The sequence below is a fragment of the Symphalangus syndactylus genome, chromosome 13, assembly GCF_028878055.3.
Source record: "Symphalangus syndactylus isolate Jambi chromosome 13, NHGRI_mSymSyn1-v2.1_pri, whole genome shotgun sequence".
In the NCBI taxonomy this organism is placed as follows: Eukaryota; Metazoa; Chordata; class Mammalia; order Primates; family Hylobatidae; genus Symphalangus; species Symphalangus syndactylus.
Window position 1 is genome coordinate 98,437,055 of NC_072435.2, and position 21,365 is coordinate 98,458,419.

General features: G+C 40.4%; 1 protein-coding gene across 1 annotated transcript in view; it reads right to left on the reverse strand.

The window, feature by feature from the left end:
- PAH (phenylalanine hydroxylase) overlaps window positions 1–21,365 on the reverse strand; it is an 86,993-nt gene that overhangs the window by 56,978 nt on the left and 8,650 nt on the right. Inside the window, exons 4-6 of the mRNA XM_055237621.2 lie at window positions 19,115–19,269; window positions 14,848–14,955; window positions 7,398–7,581 (exon numbers count right to left, since the gene is read on the reverse strand). Of these exons, the coding sequence (XP_055093596.1) occupies window positions 7,398–7,581; window positions 14,848–14,955; window positions 19,115–19,174 (352 nt within the window). The 5' untranslated portion in view covers window positions 19,175–19,269. The remainder of the gene's footprint in view (window positions 1–7,397; window positions 7,582–14,847; window positions 14,956–19,114; window positions 19,270–21,365) is intronic.

Here is a 21,365-nt window from a genome sequence, read left to right on the forward strand (position 1 = left end):
ATGTCTCTGTTGTGGTACCAGTACCATGCTGTTTTGGTTACTGTAGCCTTGTAGTATAGTTTAAAGTCAGGTAGCGTGATGCCTCCAGCTTTGTTCTTTTGGCTTAGGATTGACTTGGCGATGTGGGCTCTTTTTTGGTTCCATATGAACTTTAAAGTAGTTTTTTCCAATTCTGTGAAGAAAGTCATTGGTAGCTTGATGGGGATGGCATTGAATCTATAAATTACCTTGGGCAGTATGGCCATTTTCACGATATTGATTCTTCCAACCCATGAGCATGGAATGTTCTTCCATTTGTTTGTATCCTCTTTTATTTCATTGAGCAGTGGTTTGTAGTTCTCCTTGAAGAGGTCCATCACATCCCTTGTAAGTTGGATTCCTAGGTATTTTATTCTCTTTGAAGCAATTGTGAATGGGAATTCACTCATGATTTGGCTCTCTGTTTGTCTGTTATTGGTGTACAAGAATGCTTGTGATTTTTGTACATTAATTTTGTATCCTGAGACTTTGCTGAAGTTGCTAATCAGCTTAAGGAGATTTTGGAAAGCTGCAACTGGATCCCTTCCTTACACCTTATACAAAAATTAATTCAAGATGGATTAAGGACTTATATGTTAGACCTAAAACCATTAAAATCCTACAAGAAAACCTAGGCAATACCATTCAGGACATAGGCGTGGGCAAGGACTTCATGTCTAAAACACCAAAAGCAATGGCAACAAAAGCCAAAATCGACAAATGGGATCTCATTAAACTAAAGAGCTTCTGCACAGCAAAAGAAACTATCATCAGAGTGAACAGGCAACCTACACAATGGGAGAAAATTTTTGCAACCTACTCATCTGACAAAGGGCTAATATCCAGAATCTACAATGAACTCAAACAAATTTACAAGAAAAAAACAAACAACCCCATCAAAAAGTGGGCAGAGGACATGAACAGACACTTCTCAAAAGAAGACATTTATCCAGCCAAAAAACACATGAAGAAATGCTCCTCATCACTGGCCATCAGAGAAATGCAAATCAAAACCACAGTGAGATACCATCTCACACCAGTTAGAATGGCCATCATTAAAAAATCAGGAAACAACAGGTGCTGGAGAGGATGTGGAGAAATAGGAACACTTTTACACTGTTGGTGGGACTGTAAACTAGTTCAACCATTGTGGAAGTCAGTGTGGCGATTCCTCAGGGATCTCGAACTAGAAATACCATTTGACCCAGCCATCCCATTACTGGGTATATACCCAAAGGACTATAAATCATGCTGCTATAAAGACACATGCACACGTATGTTTATTGCGGCACTATTCACAATAGCAAAGAGTTGGAACCAACCCAAATGTCCAACAACGATAGACTGGATTAAGAAAATGTGGCACATATACACCATGGAATACTATGCAGCCATAAAAAATGATGAGTTCGTGTCCTTTGTAGGGACATGGATGAAACTGGAAAACATCATTCTCAGTAAACTATTGCAAGGACAAAAAACCAAACACCGCATGTTCTCACTCATAGGTGGGAATTGAACAATGAGAACTCATGGACACAGGAAGGGGAACATCACGCTCCGGGGACTGTTGTGGGGTGGGGGGAGGGGGGAGGGACAGCATTAGGAGATACACCTAATGCTAAATGACGAGTTAATGGGTGCAGGAAATCAACATGGCACATGGATACATATGTAACAAACCTGCACATTGTGCACATGTACCCTAAAACCCTAAAGTATAATTAAAAAAAATAAATAAATAAATAAATAAATAAATATTTTTCCAATCCTAAAAAAAAAAAAAAATAAATAAATAAAAATAAGCATGCACACCCGTGTACTACCTTGCCCACAATCCCAGGGGCTTTTCAGAGCCCTCTAAGGAATCCTATCCTCCCTTCAACCCCAATTGATCTGAAATGTCAGCTTTACTCAGCACTGTTCTTCAGGTCAGCAATGTTGAAGCAGAAGAAACTCAAGAAGGCAAGGAGGGGCAACAAGAGGGAAGGAATGACTATAATGATGTTGCTTTTGTCTTCTCACAGTAATCATAAGTGTCCCCAGGCAAGATAGATAGATAGATAGATAGATAGATAGATAGATAGATAGATGATAGATGATTGATAGATGGATAGATAGACAGATGATAGACAGGCATAGATGATAGATGATGGATAGATAGATAGATAGATAGATAGATGATAGATACATACATACATACATACATACATACATACATACATAGACAGGCAGATAGGTCTCTCTGCTTTCCACAGAACCAGTAGTTGTTCTGGCAATTTGAACTCACTTTTCTTCCCCGCCAGGACCCTTATAATCACCATAAATTAAACAAAACCCAATAGATATGTATCTGTTCTTGGAAAATAACTGCAAACATATTTCTCAAATGGTGATATTCCTAACCTCTGTCTACCCAAGACATTGTGTCTGTCTGCTTCTTTTGGCTGCAATCTGTCTCCACATAGGAATTTTCTAGCCCCCGCTAAATGTAATGTCATGCAGTCGTCTCAAAGGGAAAGGTAAAAGGATTAGTAGATTGATCGATGAAAGATATTAATGCTCTTTCATGTTGGGTTGAAGAAGGATTTGAAGTCATCAGGAAAGAGGGTAGCAGGAGAATAGACCTCAAGTATTCAAAAGACTCTCTGGATTAAAATCCTATTAAATTCACATCAGCTTCTCCAGGAGGCATTTGAGAAGGTTGGGGTTTCTTTACCATGTCGCTGTAATTAACCTTCTCTTAAGCTGTTTTGGGTGGAGAACTTTTGCAATTAAGAAACTGAAAAACTTATTTCTATCACCCACATGGCTTTTTGAATGGTTTAAAAACTAGAGTGGAAAGTGGTTTAGCATAATTGATTTGAGAGATTCAGATCTCCTACTTGAACCTGCTGTCAGACTCGCTTCTGAGATCTGAGCCCCTCAATAAAAAGGGCATTTTGTCCAGAGAAAGAATCAAAGGTTCAGATTTGCTACAATGCTTTTCTTCCTCTGACTGTTCTCCCACTGAGTCCTACAGAAAGGGCAACTTTGCAAAGGAGTGGTTGTTCCCCTTAAAAAGACCTGTTTCTTGGCCCAGACCCCACTTCACGGAAACTACCATAGAAACCCAAAGTCTTTCTTGGCAGATGCCAGGTCGTGGCATGTCAGCATCAGCTCTCTCATTACAGGTATGGTAAGGTCAGGAGGGGCAGCCACTACGGGATTGGGTGACCAATCATCTGAAGAAATAAGGGTCACAAAACACGTATTGTTTTAAAGGGTTGGTCTTAGCCGGTTTTCTTCCTTAGGGAAAATGTCATCCCACTTCAAATATCAACAACCTTGCCATTTTGAGCAAGGACGTGAGAAGCCCCACTAGGGAATTGAACCTGTGCTTCCTCCAGGCTCCAGTAAGCCCAACTTTTATTACACGATGCCTCTATGTGAAAACTTTAGCTTTTTAGGCCAGGCACTGTGGCTCACACTTGTAATCTCAGCACTTTGGAAGGCCGAGGTGGGCGGATCATCTGAGGTCAGGAGTGCGACATCAGCCTGACCAACATGGCGAAACCCCGTCTCTACTAAAAATATAAAAATTAGCCTGGCATGGTGGCATGTGCCTGTAATCCCAGCTACGTGGGGAGGCTGAGGCAGGAGAATTTATTGAACCCAGGAGGCGGAGGTTGCAGTGAGCAGAGATTGTGCCACCGTACTCCAGCCTGGGCGACAGAGTGAGGCTCCATCTCAAAAAAAAAGAAAACTAGCTTTTTTACTTTCATACTTCCTGGATCCTCAGAGCTCAACACAAGTGGAGAACAGGCTGAATCGCACCAACCCTGTCTTTGTCACGGCACCTGTCCCTCTATTCTACTTACCTGAGTGTGTCTTCTCCTTTGCCAGGCTGTGAGCTCCTTAAGAACAGGCAGTTTGACCCTTTCTCTCCTAGCACTGTGCCCGGCACAGAGCTGCTCTCAACACACCCTTGCCCGTGATTCCAAAGAACCCACTGTTTGCCTTAAGGCAAGTCACAGCCTCTGTTTTTACAATGAAAAATGAAGGGGTCTGTAGGGCTGCATGATCTCTCATGTCATTTTCCAGTTGCCAGACTCTCTGAAGAAGTAGCTGTGTACAGGCTGCATTTCGGTCGCTCTTGTGCCCATGCCAGTGTTTATAATAATAATGATGATAATGGTAAGAATAGAGAATAACTTTAAGTCCTTAATTAAACATGCTCTACTCTGTTCCCAGTGCTTCGCTTGTGTAATTTCACCAATCCTATAAGGCAGAGGCTCTTGTGACTCCCCTTTGATACAGTGGGAGACTGCAAGGGTCAATGATTTACTCAAAGTCACACCAAGTGTGGTCGCCGTGCTTCCTGAATCTGCACTCCTAACTCCCCCTCTATGTCCCCGCTAAGAACCTCCTTTCTGAGCCTCCAGTTCAGGCTGCCGGCTCTCCAGCTGGTTTACTATATATTCCCTGGCTCCTCCAGGGGCTGGCTGTCTGCCTGTCAATTGCTTTGATTTCCTTCCTCATGGCCCCAGCCGGCCCAGCCTCCACCTGCTCCAACCAGAGGCTGAATTGCCCCAGGATCTGGCAGGCCCTTTGTCTAAAGGGTCTGCAGCTCCTGTTGAGAGCAGGTGGCCGGAAAAAAGCAAGAGAGGGAAGTTATTGGGGAAGCAGCTTGGGAGGCTGACAAGAAGGCACATAGGACTGATCCAGGGAGGAATTCCAAGTGCCTGCCCTCCAGGGACCTGAGCCCATCTGCATGGCTGTCCACTCTCTGCAAGGCCAGAACACTGGGGTGGGCTTTCCTTGCCTTGGTTATACCTACAGGACAATGAAGGCAGAGACAAGTCTCCTAGAAAGGCGATGGAGCTACCTTTTAAGAAATGTTTCAGTGGCCTGCTTTATGGGGTGGATCTTGTCTCATTTTAAAGCATCTCTGCCTATTCAAATGCTTCTTTCAGCTATGGTGCCTGAACTCCTCTTGACCCAAAGTCTTTCCAAGTGTTTTGGAAAGAAACTTGATTTTACAGTAGAAAAAAATATAATTTTTTAAAGAAGTTAATCTCAGCAATAACATTGTTAGGTATTTACTTGAATCAGTTGAAAACTTATCTTCACACAAAAACCTGCACATAAATGTTTATTCACAGCTTTATTCATAATAATCAAAAATTGGAAGTAACCAAGAAGTCCTTCAATAGGTGAATGAATAAAAAACTGTGGTACATCCTGACAATGGAATATTATTCAGGAACAAAAAGAAATGAGCTATCAAGTCACAGAAAGACATGGAGGATGTGTAAATATGTATTGCTAAATGGAGGAAGCCAGTCTGAAAAGGCTACATACTGTATGATTTCAACTATGTGACATTCTTGAAAAAGCAAAACTATAGAGCTAGCAAAAAGAGCAGTGGTTGCTGGAAGGAGTGTGTAAAGAAGAAGGAATGAATAGCTGGAGCACAGGGCATTTTTAGGGCAATGAAACTATTCTGTATGACATTGAAATGGTAGATACATGACGTTACGCATTTGTCAAAACCAGTAAAACTGTAAAACACAAAGCATGATCCCAAATGTAAACTATGGACTTCAGTTAGTGATGATATATCAATATTGGCTCATTAATTCTAGAAAAAAATACCACACAAATGCAAGATGTTAATAGAAGAAACTGAGGTAGGGACGAAAGACCTGGGAACTCTCTGTACTTTCTGTGCAGTTTTTCTGTAAACCTAATACTGCTCTTTTAAAAAGTCTATTAAGGCCAGGCACAGTGGCTCACGCCTGTAATCCCAACACTTTGGGAGGCTGAGGTGGGTGGATCACCTGAGGTCGAGAGTTCGAGACCAGCTTGACAAACATGGTGAAACCCCATCTCTACGGAAAATACAAAAATTAGCCGGGCGTGGTAGGGCATGCTTGTAATCCCAGCTACTCGAGAGGTTGAGGCAGGAGAATTGCTTGAACCCAGGAGGCAGAGGTTGCGGTGAGCTGAGATCGTGCCATTGCACTCTAGCCTGGGCAACAAGAGCGAAATTCTGTCTAAAAAAATAAAAATAAAAACAAAAAATAAAATAAAAAGTCTATTAAAAAATGTTTCATTTGAATATGCTTGAGGCCCTAAAAAGCAGTCACCTTCCTCCTCTGTATTGCTTTCAGGCTAATCATAATCATAATAACAACCACATGCTATCATTTGTCCAGCCCTACAGTGCACCAGGCACTGTTCTAAGCACTGTTTATGTGTGACTTCATTTAATCCTCACAAAAGCCCTATGAAAAATTGAGGTCAGGGCAGTTAAAGCAATTTGTCAGGGGTATCAAACTCAATATGTGGAAGAAGTAGGACTTGAATCACAGTCTATTTAACTTCAAGCCCACACTTATAATTTCTACACTCTATCACCCTTTTCCTCCCCGGAGGATGAGTAGCATTTCAGTATGTAAATAATGGGACAATGCAAGTTTTGACAACTCCTATATTAGTCATTCACTCAGAAATATGTGCAGAGCACCTGTGTACCAAGCAGTGTGCTAAACTCTGAGGATACAAATATAGGTAAGAGAGTCTACCTGCTCACAAGGAGATTGTATGAGAAGAAGAAACAGATAAGAAGATGGAAAATGACAATGAAAGCGCTAGTAACAAGGAGCCAGGTAGCTCCAGCTCTGGAATTGGCATGTTATGGAAAGGACTTGGGGAGATCCCTCTGGCTGGAATGGAGAGATTCAAAAATCCATTCAACCGTCTTGAGTTGATTTTTGTATATGGTGAAAGGCAGTGGTCCAATTTCAATTTTCTGCATATGGCTTTCGAGTTATCCCAGCAGCATTTATTGACTAGGAATTCCCTTCCTTATTGCTTGTTTTCATGGGTTTTGTTGAAAATTAGATACTACTTATTGGGTATTATGCTGATTACCTGGGTGACAAAATTATCTGTACACCAAATTCCCATGACACACAATTTACCCATGTAACAAACCTGTACATATAACCCTGAATTTAAAATAAAAGTCCAAGGAAAAAAAAGAGAGAAAAATAAAAATAAATAAAAATTAAAAGCTTATAAAGTAAAAAAGAGAAAGAAAGAAAAAAGAAATAGCTATCTTTAGGAAGGCGAAAAATAACTAAAATTCATTATATGTCTAAAATATACCAGGCACGTGCCTGGGTCCCCAACCTACATCCACTCATTTAATCCCCCAAACAGTCTTCCAAGGCATTATTTCCAATACATATATATTATTTTGCTTCCGCAAAACAACAGCAATATATATTAAATATACATATATTTAAATATGCTGTTAAATATGTATATTGCTGTTATTTTACGAAGACAGTGTGGAGTTACTTATGTTGCAAAATTCCTCTAATTCTTACCTGTGTCTTTCTTCTTATCTCGTGAAAGCTCATGGACAGTGGCACCAATGTCATTCCTCAAGATCTTGATGATGTTTGTCAGAGCAGGCAGGCTACGTTTATCCAAATGGGTGAAAAATTCGTACTCATCTTTCTTTAAACGAGAAGGTCTAGATTCAATGTGGGTCAGGTTTATATCATTCTCCTAGAAGAGAGAATGGGGAGGGTGAGGGAGACAGTCACTGGAAATAATGCAGGCCAAAGATGCAGAACCAGAACAAGAAAACCTAACACAACAAAATGAAGAGTTCAAGAATACAATTATTTTTAGAAGAGTAGAAAAAAGTCCTTAAATTTGCAAAAGTTGTTTACTTTTTCTTCTTTAAAACCAAGTACTAAGTGGCAGGAGGTGGGGCAGTTAGTTCACATGTCACAATTTAATCACATGAAAATCTGCTAAAGGCCTAGAATTGTAAGATTTTGATTTGGTTAAAATATTTAGGACAGCGGCTACCAAAAATATTTACATAGGAAACCCCCCCACTTTCCAAACGAAATTCTATGGAATTACAATAAGTAAATAATATAGAAACAACATTGTTCTGCTTGAATAGGGGGTCAGACTTATTTGATTTATATCTAATACCTAATTTTATTGCTTTTTATCTAATACCTAATTTATTGCTTGTGAGACAATGTACTTTCATGTTTCTATTCCTCAGTTTTACCATCTGTAACTTGCTGGTCTTAATTATACCTGCTTCATAAGTTCATTGAGAGTGTTGGATGTTATGATACACGTGCACCACTTGGCACATAGTAAATGCTCAGTAAAAATTATCTAATGTAATTACCACTAATATATTTATATAGGCCTGGAACGGTGGCTCACGCCTGTAATCCCAGCACTTTGAGGGGCTGAGGCGGGCAGATTGCCTGAGGTCAGGAGTTGGAGACAAGTCTGGCCAACATAGTGAAACCCCGTCTCTACTAAAAACACAAAAGAATTAGCTAGGCATGGTGGTGTGTGCCTGTAATCCCAATCCCAGCTACTTGGGAGGCTGAGACAGGGAAATTGCTTGAACCAGGAAGGTGGAAGTTGCAGTGAGCCAAGATCGCGCCACTGCACTCCAGCCTGGGCAAAAGAGTGAGACTCTGTCGCAAAAAAAAAAAAAAAAAAAAAAAAATATATATATATATATAATTACTTTCCATTCAAGCTATTCAATAAATATATACATTTGTAGCACCCAACAGTGGCCAATCATCCTTCTAGTAGCTTGGCATCCATCAGTGAAAAAAAGATGCTTTCCTTTATAAAGCTTACATTCAAGTTGAGGGGATACAAACAACAAACAGAAACTCATTTGTGCATGTTATCATGAGAAGAGCTAAGGCAAAAATGCAACACAGAGCAGGGGGAAGCAAATGGGCATTCCTGAGGCAGGGTGAGGGCAGATTGCAGGACTAAATAGGGCAGGCACATGGGGCCTCATTGGGATGGCAAGATTTATGTACAGTCCTAAAGGAGTTGAGAGAAGTGAAGGCCGGAAGGTGGCAGCATGCCTAGCCTGTTGAAGAGACAGCCACAAGGTGGGTTGATGAGAGTGGAGGAGGTCAAGGGGAAAATAACAGGAGACAGTGTCAGAATAATCACAGGGTCATTGCAGGCCATTTTAAGAATTATGGTTTTGATTCTGAAAGAAATAGGGATCTTTGCAAGATTTTGAGCAGAGGAAGAATATGATCTCATAGGCTTAAAAGGACCAGTCTAACTTCTATGTTGAGAATAAACTTTAAGGGATGAGATAGACCAAGCAAGGCCTTCAAGAAGCCATTGCTGAAATGCAGACAAGACGTGAAGGTGGCTATGTCCATGTTAGTGGGAGTGGAAATGGTAAGAAGATATTACATTCAGGACATCTTCTATAATCTCCTCAAAAGGATCAAAATTATCCAAGGATATGAGAAGAGTTTGTGGGTAGGAAAATGGAAAAAAGTCCATCATATTCCATGCCACCCTCAGATTTGACTATTACTCTGGTGACTACGTGGCTAAATAAAGAGAATTTCAGGGATCCAACGGGAAGAAAAGAGCACATCATATCTCCCTGAGGAATATCATCTTTAAATCAAATATCATGGGCCAGGCTAGGTACTTGGACAATGCAAGGCTGAATAAGATATTTCCCGCTTTTACATTAGCCATTCCTGCCCTCATCAGACCATTTTTAATGGCTGCCTGATGATCTGCTGCATAGATGTGGTCATAAATTCTTTAACCAATACTCTGGTGATGGATATGTTGCTTCTTGTTTTTCTGCCACTAGAAATAACGGTCAGCATTATACATAAAGTTTTGCCTACTTGTCTAACTGATTTCTCAGAATAAATGCCTAGGGGTCAAATTGCTTAATCAGAAACTACCCTTTAAATATTCTTTATATATTGTCTCATTGCCTTCCAGAAAGACTATACTCATCTCTTCTATCTTTCCACTAGAGGATCCATGTTTCTCACCTGTACTGCCTTTAAGGATTTTCAGTATTCTTGACTTGACAGGTGAAAACAGCAAATAACTCATTGTTCAATTTTTTATTTAACTGCTGATGACACTAAACATTTTTCCTAGGTTTAGTGGCCATTTGCATTTCTTTTATGAATTATCAGTTCTTACCATTTTCTTATTATAGAGATTTTTTTTACTGATTTGTAATAGTTGTTTATATTTTCATATTAACTCTCATATATGTGTGTGTGAGTGTGTGTATATATATATATATATATATAAAATTCAAACTGACATTTATTCTTGACTATTCTTAAACACCTCAATGAAAAAACAATTTTTAAAATGCTCTCAAAAAATGTTGGAACATCACAAGTGTAAATAGTCTTAGAGCTTTTAAGGAATGTAGCTGTGATGCATTATCAGAAAAAAGGCAATAACTTCTTTCTCAAAGGCAATAACTGCCTGAGTATCAGAGTTTGCTTGATGTCTCAAATGTCCCTAATTGTAGAACCAAATTCCTTGGATTCGTCTGGATTACTATGGCATCTGCTGAGTGCTAGGTGCAAAATCACCAGACATAAATAAGAAGCACAATGTGGGTTGTATAATTTGTCCAAATGCATCCTCTAAAAAACATTAGGCTGGATGACTCAAGAGTTTTATTTACATCTGTCTTGTCCCTTTCCAAGAATGGGCTATGGGGGACTAGAGCTCATTTGTAATTATGCCACAGTTTTCTTGTAAAACCTGGACTCTTTACACTGGTTCTGAAGCAGAAATGAACTAAAAAATGAATGTTGGTCAGCAGCAACACTTGGCAAAGTCTATTAAAATACACTGAACCCCCAGTACAAAGATTTCAACTTGCAGTCATCAGTCAGTGTTTTCCTGCTGGAAGCACTTGCTAAGCATGGAAACATCCCACTCCCACATTCGTGCAAAGAGCTGGGAAGCTGCTTTCATTAAATGCCATAAAAATGTGAAAATAATGATTATTTACTACAGCTTCTCAATTTCAATGTCTTTAGATGGTGATATTTTAGCTCTTATGGTTATTACAAAAACAGTCATTTATTTTAGTTGGTCCTCTAACATAAATGCCCAGCAAATCATCTGTTACTTAGTCAGAAAGTACGTGATTTCCTTAGTAATGCTATTTATTATGGAGAAAACCAAGGAGTATTATATACACTTTATTAAAACAAATAAACATATAATAGGGGTTACTCCAATATTTAAATGGACAGAAAGTATCTGAAAATATAACTTAAATAACTCTAAAATTTCAAAAAATTAAAATTCACTGAACTTGTAGTTGAAGAGGTGTATCTTTTGCCTTGATTGTTAATGATGTAAGGTTCAAAAGAACTGTGGTGATGCCTTTTCATATTTAAGTATCACTTTATCGTATAGAATTCTTTTCTGTGACCATGCCAACAATCCTTTGAAAAGGTTAAGGGAGACATAAAAAAATAAAGTCAGAGATGAAGGTGCTTGGCCGTAAGTAGCTAGAGAGTGAGGCCCATTTTTTTTCTAATTTCAGAGTCACCAGTTTTTTAACCACACTGCCTTTCCTGCCAGGCATACATACAGTGAGCACTCCACAAATATCAACTTTTATTATTATTACTACCATTATGTCAAACACAAATAATTAAAACCTCTGGGTGTAGTAAATACAATAAGTAACCTCAAACAGGCTCATGGTGCAGCCATTATTTATGGCTCCAACTGCAGACAACACACCCCTGAGGGCTGTGGCTAGGGAAACCCACAGAGGGGCCCCCACTAGGGAGAGAGAGAACAATGGGGAGGTAATGCCAGAGAGACAGCGATAGGTCTGAAGCTTTCTCTGGCAAACAGAGATTACTTGTTAAACAAAGCAAAGAGCAATGTCATCCTTCTTGGCTCAGGAATAAAGAGAATGGGTAGGTTCCACCTACTATTTACCTAAGATGAAACTTCAAAAGACGACATAACCAATCCCTGCCTTACGTAGAGCTGAGAGCACAGCAAATCCAAGAACTGAGAATGGACACACCTCTGGCACGCTTATTTGTGGGAGAGTTTGGGAAGGGAGGGGAGCAGAGAAGAAGTTGTGGGAAGCAGACCATAGGATACAGTGCTCATCACTCATACCCCACCCCTGGAAGCATCCACGTCCACAGAGAAGCTTCTGGCTTTGAGGATAACAATAAAACAATTTATGATTTATGGCTCAGTTTTTCTAGTGCTAGAAATTTAACTTATGGGAAAATTCACATAGCGTTTCACCAAAACTTCTAAGCTAACTAAACTCCCATAATACAGGAATGATGAAGTGGACTGTGGTATAATCACACAATGGAAGATTAGGCAATCATTAAAAAGTGAGTAACAAAAACAACAACATGTATGAAAAAACGTGTCAGTAAGCACTTCAAGACACGAGTGCAGTGGCGGTCTCCAGATGAAGGGCTTAGGGATGATTTTGTTTCCTTCTTTCTCTTTTTTTAAAATCATAGTTCAACTTTCCTAGAAACATTTATTGCTTTTTTTTTTTTTTTTTTTTTTTTGAGACAGAGTCTTGCTCTGTCGTCCAGGCTGGAGTGCAGTGGTGTGATCTCAGCTCACTGCAAGCTCCGCCTCCCAGGTTCATGCCATTCTCCTGCCTCAGCCTCACGAGTAGCTGGGACTACAGGCGCCTGCCACCAAGTCTGGCTAATTTTTTGTATTTGTGGTAGATACGGGGTTTCACCATGTTAGCCAAGATGGTCTCATCTCCTGACCTTGTGATATGTCAGCCTCGGCCTCCCAAAGTGCTGGGATTACAGGCGTGAGTTGAAATTCTTAATAACAACTTTTGATTTGTGTTTGATAAGCAAAGTCCAATGGGACAATGAAGCACATGCTGGGTATTTGGAGACTCACCTCATGTGTAATCACACCATTTGCCCTCTCCTTACCTTCTCAGCCATGGTTCTAAGGGGCTTGCTTTCAAGCACGTTGGCCCTCTGGACCCACGCAGCCTTCCCCTCCCTGGTCTTACCTCGCCACCACTACTGCCCTTTGCCCAGAGTCATGACCAGGAGGAATGGGCTTTGGGGGGAAGCTCATATTCTGCTGCCACTCTCCCCCAACCCTGGGAGATCTGGCAGGGGATCTGGCGGGTGATTTGGCTTCAGGCAAGCTTCTTTTCCATTCTCCAACCAGAGGTTACAATTTCTTGGGGGATAGCTCATCACTGTGGTTGGTGCAGCAGGCCCATGGAAATGAAAGATGGATTTCCCCATCCTTGGTAGGGGCTTGGCTGTCAGCCCAGCCCTGGCTGGAGAGGGAACCCAGCAGTTAGAGGGCCAAGGTGCCCAGGGGAGGAGAGCACAACTAAATGGCAAATCCAAAACACCGTAACAGGACATGAGGAGACCACGCAAGAAAGGACAAAGTTATATATTTTAGTACTTTTAACAGCATTGTTTCCTGTTATTGAGGAAGAGACCCCACGTTTTCATTTTGCACTGGGCCCTGCAAGCCATGAAGCCCATTCTCTCTGGGGCAGTACTGAATAGCAGTTAAGAGTGTATGTAGGTTCTAGACTCAGAATGCCTGGGTTTAAGTGATTTCTTCAGTATTTACTAGCTGTTTGACCTTGGGCACATTTACCTAACCCCTTAAGCCTTGGTTTCTATCTCTGAAAAATGGGGGCAGAAATAGCTCCTACCTTATGCTATTTTCATAAGACTGAATAAGATCATGTCTATAAAGCTATCATTTACTGAGATAACCTCTCAGGCTCTGCCTTCCCTCCCCAGCTACTCAGAATATTTGCTTCCTCTTATAGATCCTAAAGGAGGCAGTTTCTCTTCCTTACAACTTCTATGTGTCCCCCATCTTCCTCCACACCCATAGTGCTGAGAACATCATAGGTTTTCACAAGATATCTAATCGTATCCAGTCATGCACCAAAAGGATTTGTTGATTGCATGCCCAAACACACTAAGTACTAACTATGTGTACAGCCCTGACCAATGTGCTACCCCTGCCTTCCAATCAGCTAGAGAGGTCACAGGAATCTTAGTATAAAGCAATGCATTTTCAGGTGGGACAAAATCCCAGCAAAAATATTAGCATAGTACTCTGGAGGAATCTGGATGAGGAAACCTATTTGGAGTTCTGTGAAGTTTGGCTGCCCAGCAAACACCCAAATCAACATTTCCTAAACTCTATTCCGAGATGTGAATACATGTTCTTAAAATAAAAAGGATCCACAGTCAAGTAAGTTTGGAAAGTGATACATACATTTCTCTCTTTAAACAACTTAGTATAATTAGTTTTAGAGACTCTAAAAGTCCTATAATAAAGAGATCAGGTAAAATAATATGCCCAAGTTCCCCAAGTTTATTAATTATGGAACCATTTTAATCATAAGACATTTACCAATGTCTTGAAGAACACTAGCTATTTTCTAAAATATAGTTTTGGGTTAAGCTGCTTGAAGAAACGGACGGTGTCTTGCATATTATTTTACACTTACACATAGAAGACAATCAATATTAACTTAGTGAATAAAATAATTAATATTTATTTCTTGTTTTGTCTCGTCTTTAACTGTAATCACATGTAACACATGTAATTACATGTTATGTGAAATGTAATCACATGTGTCACATATGATTATAGTTAATCATGCCTTATCACACATATGATTAGGCATTTTACAAAACACATTATTTCATTACAAAGTTCCTGTTGAAACTGACAAGGCACATATTATCAGCACTATATTATGAATGGAAAAACTGAAGCTCAGAGAGATTGAATGACTTAGCTAAGGTCACACAGTTGGTTAATGTAAGAACTTGAGCTCAAATTCAAATCTGCCTGTTCCAGATCCTGTGTGCTTTTCATTGCATCTAACTAGAAAAGAATATGGAAGTTTGCTACGACATTATCCAAGACAAACATGATTGTAGCACTGACCTCAAATAAGTGCAATACTTTGGCCAATGCACCAACTTCTTCTTTGAGTGAGAAGATCAGTGATATGGCACCATTTTGATTGGAGTTGTCTTCAACATAGCTTGTTTCCTACATAATAAGATGCATTTGGTTAAAACACTTTCCACAGTTTAGCAATTCATTCCTATTAAACCTCCATGGACAAAGCAAGCATGAACTCTTTCTTCTAGTTAAATCTTGCAATACAACGAGCTATATATATTCTATACAGAAATATGTAGTGTGGTAGAAAATAAGTAAGTCCAGGGCAATTAAATGATCAATGATGCTACTGGGTCAGTTATCAACTTAAGGAATCTTCAATTATTCATTGATGTCAGCATTCAATCCTGTAAATTCAATACCTTTTATTGAGCGCCTACTAGGTTCCAGGCACTATTTGGGCTCTGAGAAATTTAAAGATGAATAAGACAATGCTCTATCTTTTAGGAGCTCACAATCTAACTTAATAGACACATATATAACAAACTGAAAGATCATTAGAGGTGATATAATATGGTTTATAAAATGTCCCAGAAAGACATTGAGAAATACAGTGTGGAAAGTACGAAAAATGGAACATGCACAGGCTTTTGAATCCTAAGACCTAGATTGGAATCCTCTAGCTTTCATTTTCCAGGTGGACTACGTTGGGCAAATCACTCAGCTTTCTTAGTTTTCTCATCCGTGAAAGCATGCTCATAACAAGCTCTATCAAAACAGTATTCAGAGGATGAAAAAAGGAAAAGAACAGTTTAAAAAGAATATTGAGATATATATAAAAATGATGGAAATATTATAAATACACAAAAATGACCTCTTGACCTTTGGCAAAGATCTCAGGAAGCATTAACTTGCTCCCATATGCTGAGATCTAAGACATCAAATTGTTGAAAAAGAGTCACAAAATCCATGAAAGTACACAAATAACCTATCGGAAAATAAACTTAGTCTTAAACTAAATCTCAAAGAATGTCCAGGATCTAGCACTTACTACATGCATGTGACAGAAAACCAAGGCTGGGGTTAGGGCTGACGTTCCAGAGTTTGCTAAAACATTAGCCTAAGTTGAAAAATAATACATAAAATTCTATGTGTGTCCACAATAAGCAGCAGGTACCTAAAACTGGGAAGAAAAAAATTTGCAGAACAATTACTCTCTTGTAAGCAAGTTAATGAAATTAATGGAATGGATGTTACATCATCTCAATGAGAGAAGGCTGTGTTAGGAAACTCTTAGTGACTCAGAATAACAAGCCCTGCATGAATACTGATGACCCTTAGCAAAAAATTCTTTCAATTCAGAAAATTCAGATTTTTGCCAAAACATCCCATGAAACTGAGGTGTGAAGGAAAAAACAAATTTATCAGCAAGAGTGATTTTAGGGAGCTTCAAATGAAATGGAAGACTAAACTGTTAAATATCCCTATTTTGATCATGATGTTATCTTTCTAAAAAACTGTTAATGTACCATTTATTTACAGCCTATAATTTCTGGGTATTATAATAAGCACTTGATTTGGATTATCTCATGTAATTTGGCAACAACTTAAGAGGTAGGTTTTATTAGGCACCAAGTCCCCCCTTTTATTGATGACGAGATTAAGGCTTAGAGAGGTTAAGTGACTTGCCTATAGTTACACAGTTAGCAGTGGAGCCAGTATCTGAACCCAGGTCATTTGATCTCTGCATACTGTCCATGAATCACAATGTCTTGCAGCCTCTATTCCTCTTCCCCCTTTTAAACCCTGCCAGAGAGGTACAGATGAGCCTCTGACTTAAGTCTTCTTCCTACCAAAGAATACTGAGCCTTCTTCTTTCCAGTTTCCTTGAAATGACAAAAGATATTCCTGTTTCTAGTTCACTTGGCGGCACTCTTTTCTCCTGTTGGCTTCCAAGAAAAGTAAGATATTTCTGATACACGTCCACAGATGCTACCTTTGACTAGGGCAATTCAGACTTGAATGTACCTGGGCTTGAAGTTGAGTCACCCCCCAACCCCCACCCCACTCCAGTGTGTGTTCAGCCAATCACAAGTCTGATCTCGTCTTCTCCAGAAATGCCTCTGGGCATCAGGTCCTTTCTTCCCACTGCCATCACCTGAATCCATTTCTTAGTGGCCTGCATCGATCCAGCCTGACATTTTTGCTCGTGTCCTTCAACTTAGAATCCCTCAAACGCTCCATCCCCATGGCCTCTTGCTGATGTCTGGCAGTTTCTGTGGTACCGAATCTCTGGAGGCCCACCTACAGGAACCTCCTTTCCAGCCAAGCTGCTTTCTTTCTTGCCTTTTTAGCTCCTCATTAGAGTATTCACCAAGTTTCCCTTTCCAAGATCTCACCTTCCTTAAAGGCTCTTTTGGGTCTCACTTCTCTTAGGAAATGTTTGTTCCCCTCAGCCCAGGTGCACAATCACTTCTTTATCTGTGCTTTCCGCTTGGCATTTGATGCCCACATGGTACTTCATAATAATTGACTCACAGAAATTGATTTGTCCTTAGTGCTCATCTAGTTAAACTCCCTCACATTACAGATGGGGAAAACTTAGAGCCAAAGGGAGAAAATAACTCACCTGAGGCCACATAGGTAGTGGAGGCTGGTCAAGAACTCAGGCTCCTAATTATCAATTGTTCTATATAATTCCCTTTGCTATGGACATAATATGGGAATTTAGTCCTCTGTTTCTTGCAAAGTAAAAAGATTTACTCTGGTCCAGTCACCAGACAGTTAGTCAATACCACTCCTAACAGCCTATATTTCACCATGCTGATCCCCCTTCACTTGCTCCATTCTCTCCATACAGTTTGTAATCAGTGTTTCTCAATGAGTGTTCCTTGGATCTTGACTCCAAAATTACAGATGATTCCTTCTTATAATGCAGTTCCCTGGGCTTTACCTAAACCTATTGAATCAGATTGTCTTAGAATCTGCCATTTCAAAACCATCCCAGGTGATTCTTAACCATAGAAAATTTTGGAACCATTGATATATATACAGCCTATTTTTTTGAATTATAACTTTTCCCTAAATGTGTCTGCAAATTCACATTTACTATATAACAAGACACTACTTTTGTTATTAATACAATTTATGGATTCTCAATCTTCTAAGTGCTCTATAAAGAACTTTAAACCCTTATGCTTTCCTGATGAGATCCCTACCCCTAACCCCTTCCCACAGTTGTGGGGACCCTATTGCCAGCAGCACCAAAACTATGTGGAGGATGGAGCCAGGACCTGTTCTGAGATCACTGTGACTCTCACGCTGTTCCTCTGTACGATAAGTTCTGTCTCCTAAGAGCCATGCACCATTTTCATAAGAAGTTTTTTTTTTTAAGGATTCAAAAAAAAAATCAGTCCAAAATTCTGCAGTCTTTCTAGTTACATTAACGTTAACATTAACCATTCTTTTCTCTCCAGCCTCCCTATTCTCTACTGAGAACTCTTTTCTCTAATCCTACAGATGACAGGGGCCTGCAGACTCACATTATTTCCCCGGCCTGGGCTTTATGACTGAATCTCAAGAGTCCAGGAGCAGACTTCCTCCCATGGGTAAATATATAGGTCACATTAAAGAATGTATTCTGCAATTCTTCACCTCAAGAAAATGCCAACAAATCCTGGAGAATGGAATATACCTTGGGCATTATTTCCAAGTCACATTTAGTGTTCTTTCACATTCCATGCCCAGGGATAACTCTTGGTCATTTTCCTCTCTGCTTAGTTTCTGTCTGGCCTGGTCTGAGTAAGTTTCTGTCTGAATTCTCTTCATGCCTCATCTTCTTCCCAAAATGAAAGGAGGATAGTTACTCACAATTTTTCCATTTTGATACCTTGCTGAGAGCACTTTATAAATATTACAAAAGAAATCTAGAAGACTCCACATCCCATCCCAGATCATTAGGGACCAGCCCCTTCAGTGTACAGAAGAGTAAACAGACAACAGAGAGGGACAGTAACTTGTCCAAAGACACACAGCTAATTGGTGGCAGTTCTGGAGGCCAGATCCCCAATCCTCTAAAGCCATGGTCATTCGTTCCTGTGAAAGCCACCGAGGACAGATGTTCTCCCACTTAGAAACAATTGTTGAGGACATTTGTCTGTTGACTTCCTGGACATTCTCATCAGCTTCCAAAGAATTCAGACTTCTTACTGAGCTTATGAAACCAGGAAGCACCAGCAGTCTTCAGATCTCTTTCTCTGGAGGCCCAAATTCCCCTAACTGAGCAGCTCAGGCTGCCGTGGCTCACCTGTCCAAAGTCAGAGAGTTTCCTGCCCAAGCCTGGGTTTTCCAGGACCGCAGTGGACATGCTGGCTCCCCGGGAGTGAGGTCTCTGGCTTTTTAGGGCCTCAGGTACAGGCAGGTTTGCAAACAGCACGTGGGGCTGAAGGTTTTAACCTCGCACTAGGGAGGAGATGAGAGTTACAAAGGGTGTCTCTTGCGCGGTACATTTCCACACAGTAACGCCCCTCGTGGGCGTTGTCCTGACGCAGGAGGCCAGAGCAGCCTGCCCGATGCTCCAGGTCACCTGCCCAGGACGGGCCGGAGGGGAGGGGCTGAGGGAGGGTGTGGGGGACGCAGGAGTCACCACTTCGCTGCCCGCCCTGGGTAATGGGAAGAAGCCAGGGAGCGACGGGCCACCCAAGCCCCGTCGATTAGACAGGTTGAGGCACTTCCGGGACTCTCAGAAGCCTGGGAAGCGGGTTCTCTGCAATTGGACTAAGCCTGGTATAACAACTGTATGAATAATCCGCCCCCCTTACCCCCAGCTGAAAGTCAGGATTCTCATTTAGATTTTTGTTGTTGTTGTTTTCCCTTCTGTTAACCTCTAAGCACACTGCCTTGCTGTGCGCTGACTTCAGAAAACTACAGCTAGAGGGCACGTGAACGCTGAGCACAGCAGGTACAGAGCAGATGTAAGAGTGATCTGGGTTTACATTCAGCCTGGTGTTCTCCAGCTATTCGCACAACTGCTCCTGAGGCTCAGAAAGAGGGTGGTAGAGCCACCTTGCTGGAAGGTTTTAAGAATAGGAATAAAGAAATGCATTAAAATATAGTACAGTTCTTCCACATAAACACTCAGTAAATGGAAGATATTGTTTAAAAGCAAATCCACATAAATTTGACAATAATTACTGAGACCTGTACCGTGTGCTTGGTGGTGTTCTAGTCTTTGGGAATACAGCAATGAACAAAACAGACTCTGCCTCCCCAGCCATGCCGCCATTCTGGTGGGCAGAAAATAAATATATAAATAAGTTTAGGTAGGGCTAAGTCTTTTGAAGAAAGTAAAGTAGGGGGATGGTCTATGAGTGAGTTGGTGGGTTTTGGCCAGTGGTCTTCAAATAGTCAGGAATATGTCATTGACCACACTTTAAGAGAAGACTGAGGGTGAGGCATTACTGACCAGCAGGTAAAACAAAGTATAAAAGAATGCTGGAAAGCTGGTTCAGAGGTTCAGAAAGGATGTGAAAACTCAGGGGCCTCAAGCCTTGAGTGCCTGCTTAATATTTTCCCAAGAGAAATTAATGGGCTGTAAGAAAGTAAGCCAATAATAAAGGTTGCTGGAAGCCCATCCCTCTCCTCCCACTGTTCTTTGACCAAGCATCTGACAAAAAATAAATAAATAAATAAATATAAAACAAAACTCAGGTTTAGGATTCAAAACAAGTGGTTTAACTCTTGGTTCTACCACTGATTTGGTCAAGCCCATGCCTCAGTTTTTTTTTTTTTTTGTCCTTAAAATGAGAATTTTAAGGGGTATTTAGGATTCCTTAAGCCTCTATGATGTGCCAGGCTGTCTACTGTCTGCTAAGAATACAGATATAGCAAGTGCAATTTCTGTCCAAAAGGAACCATTAGGGGCCTGATGAATATTTCCCATAATAAGTTGGAAGCTCAATGTTGTTAAATATTGAAGGCGAAGATCTTGATTTCCATCTTCAGGAGAATCTGTATTCTTTATCTGACTCCGGTATTTTTCAGTGTAGTAGACATAAAACATGTTGTATTCCTCAGCCTCAGGATTTTCTTACAAACATCATTTCATCCCTTGATGCTACTTGAGGGCAATGAATGTGACAGCTCCAAAAATATTACAGGCATGCAATAAAGAAAAGCAAAGAATGGTATATACTTATTTGCACGCACACTCTGTCTTAGACACTGTGCCATGCTCTCCACGTGCATGGTTTCACTTCTTCTTAACAATCCCATGAATTATGCACTCCCTCTTAATAGGCAAGAAACTGAGGCCCAGGAAGTTTAAACAAATTCAATCTATGTTTCACCCAACACCAAGGCACTGCATTGGCTCTCAAATACTTTTGCTTTCCTGTTTGAAACGAGGACAACATAATTTTTAGGACAACAAAATGATAGCTTTTCTTTCTTCTCCCCATAACAGCTGAAAATGCAATTCTTTTTTCTAATGTTTAATTTTTGTAGGAACATAGCAGATGTATGCATTCATGGAGTATGTGCATTATTTTGATACAGGC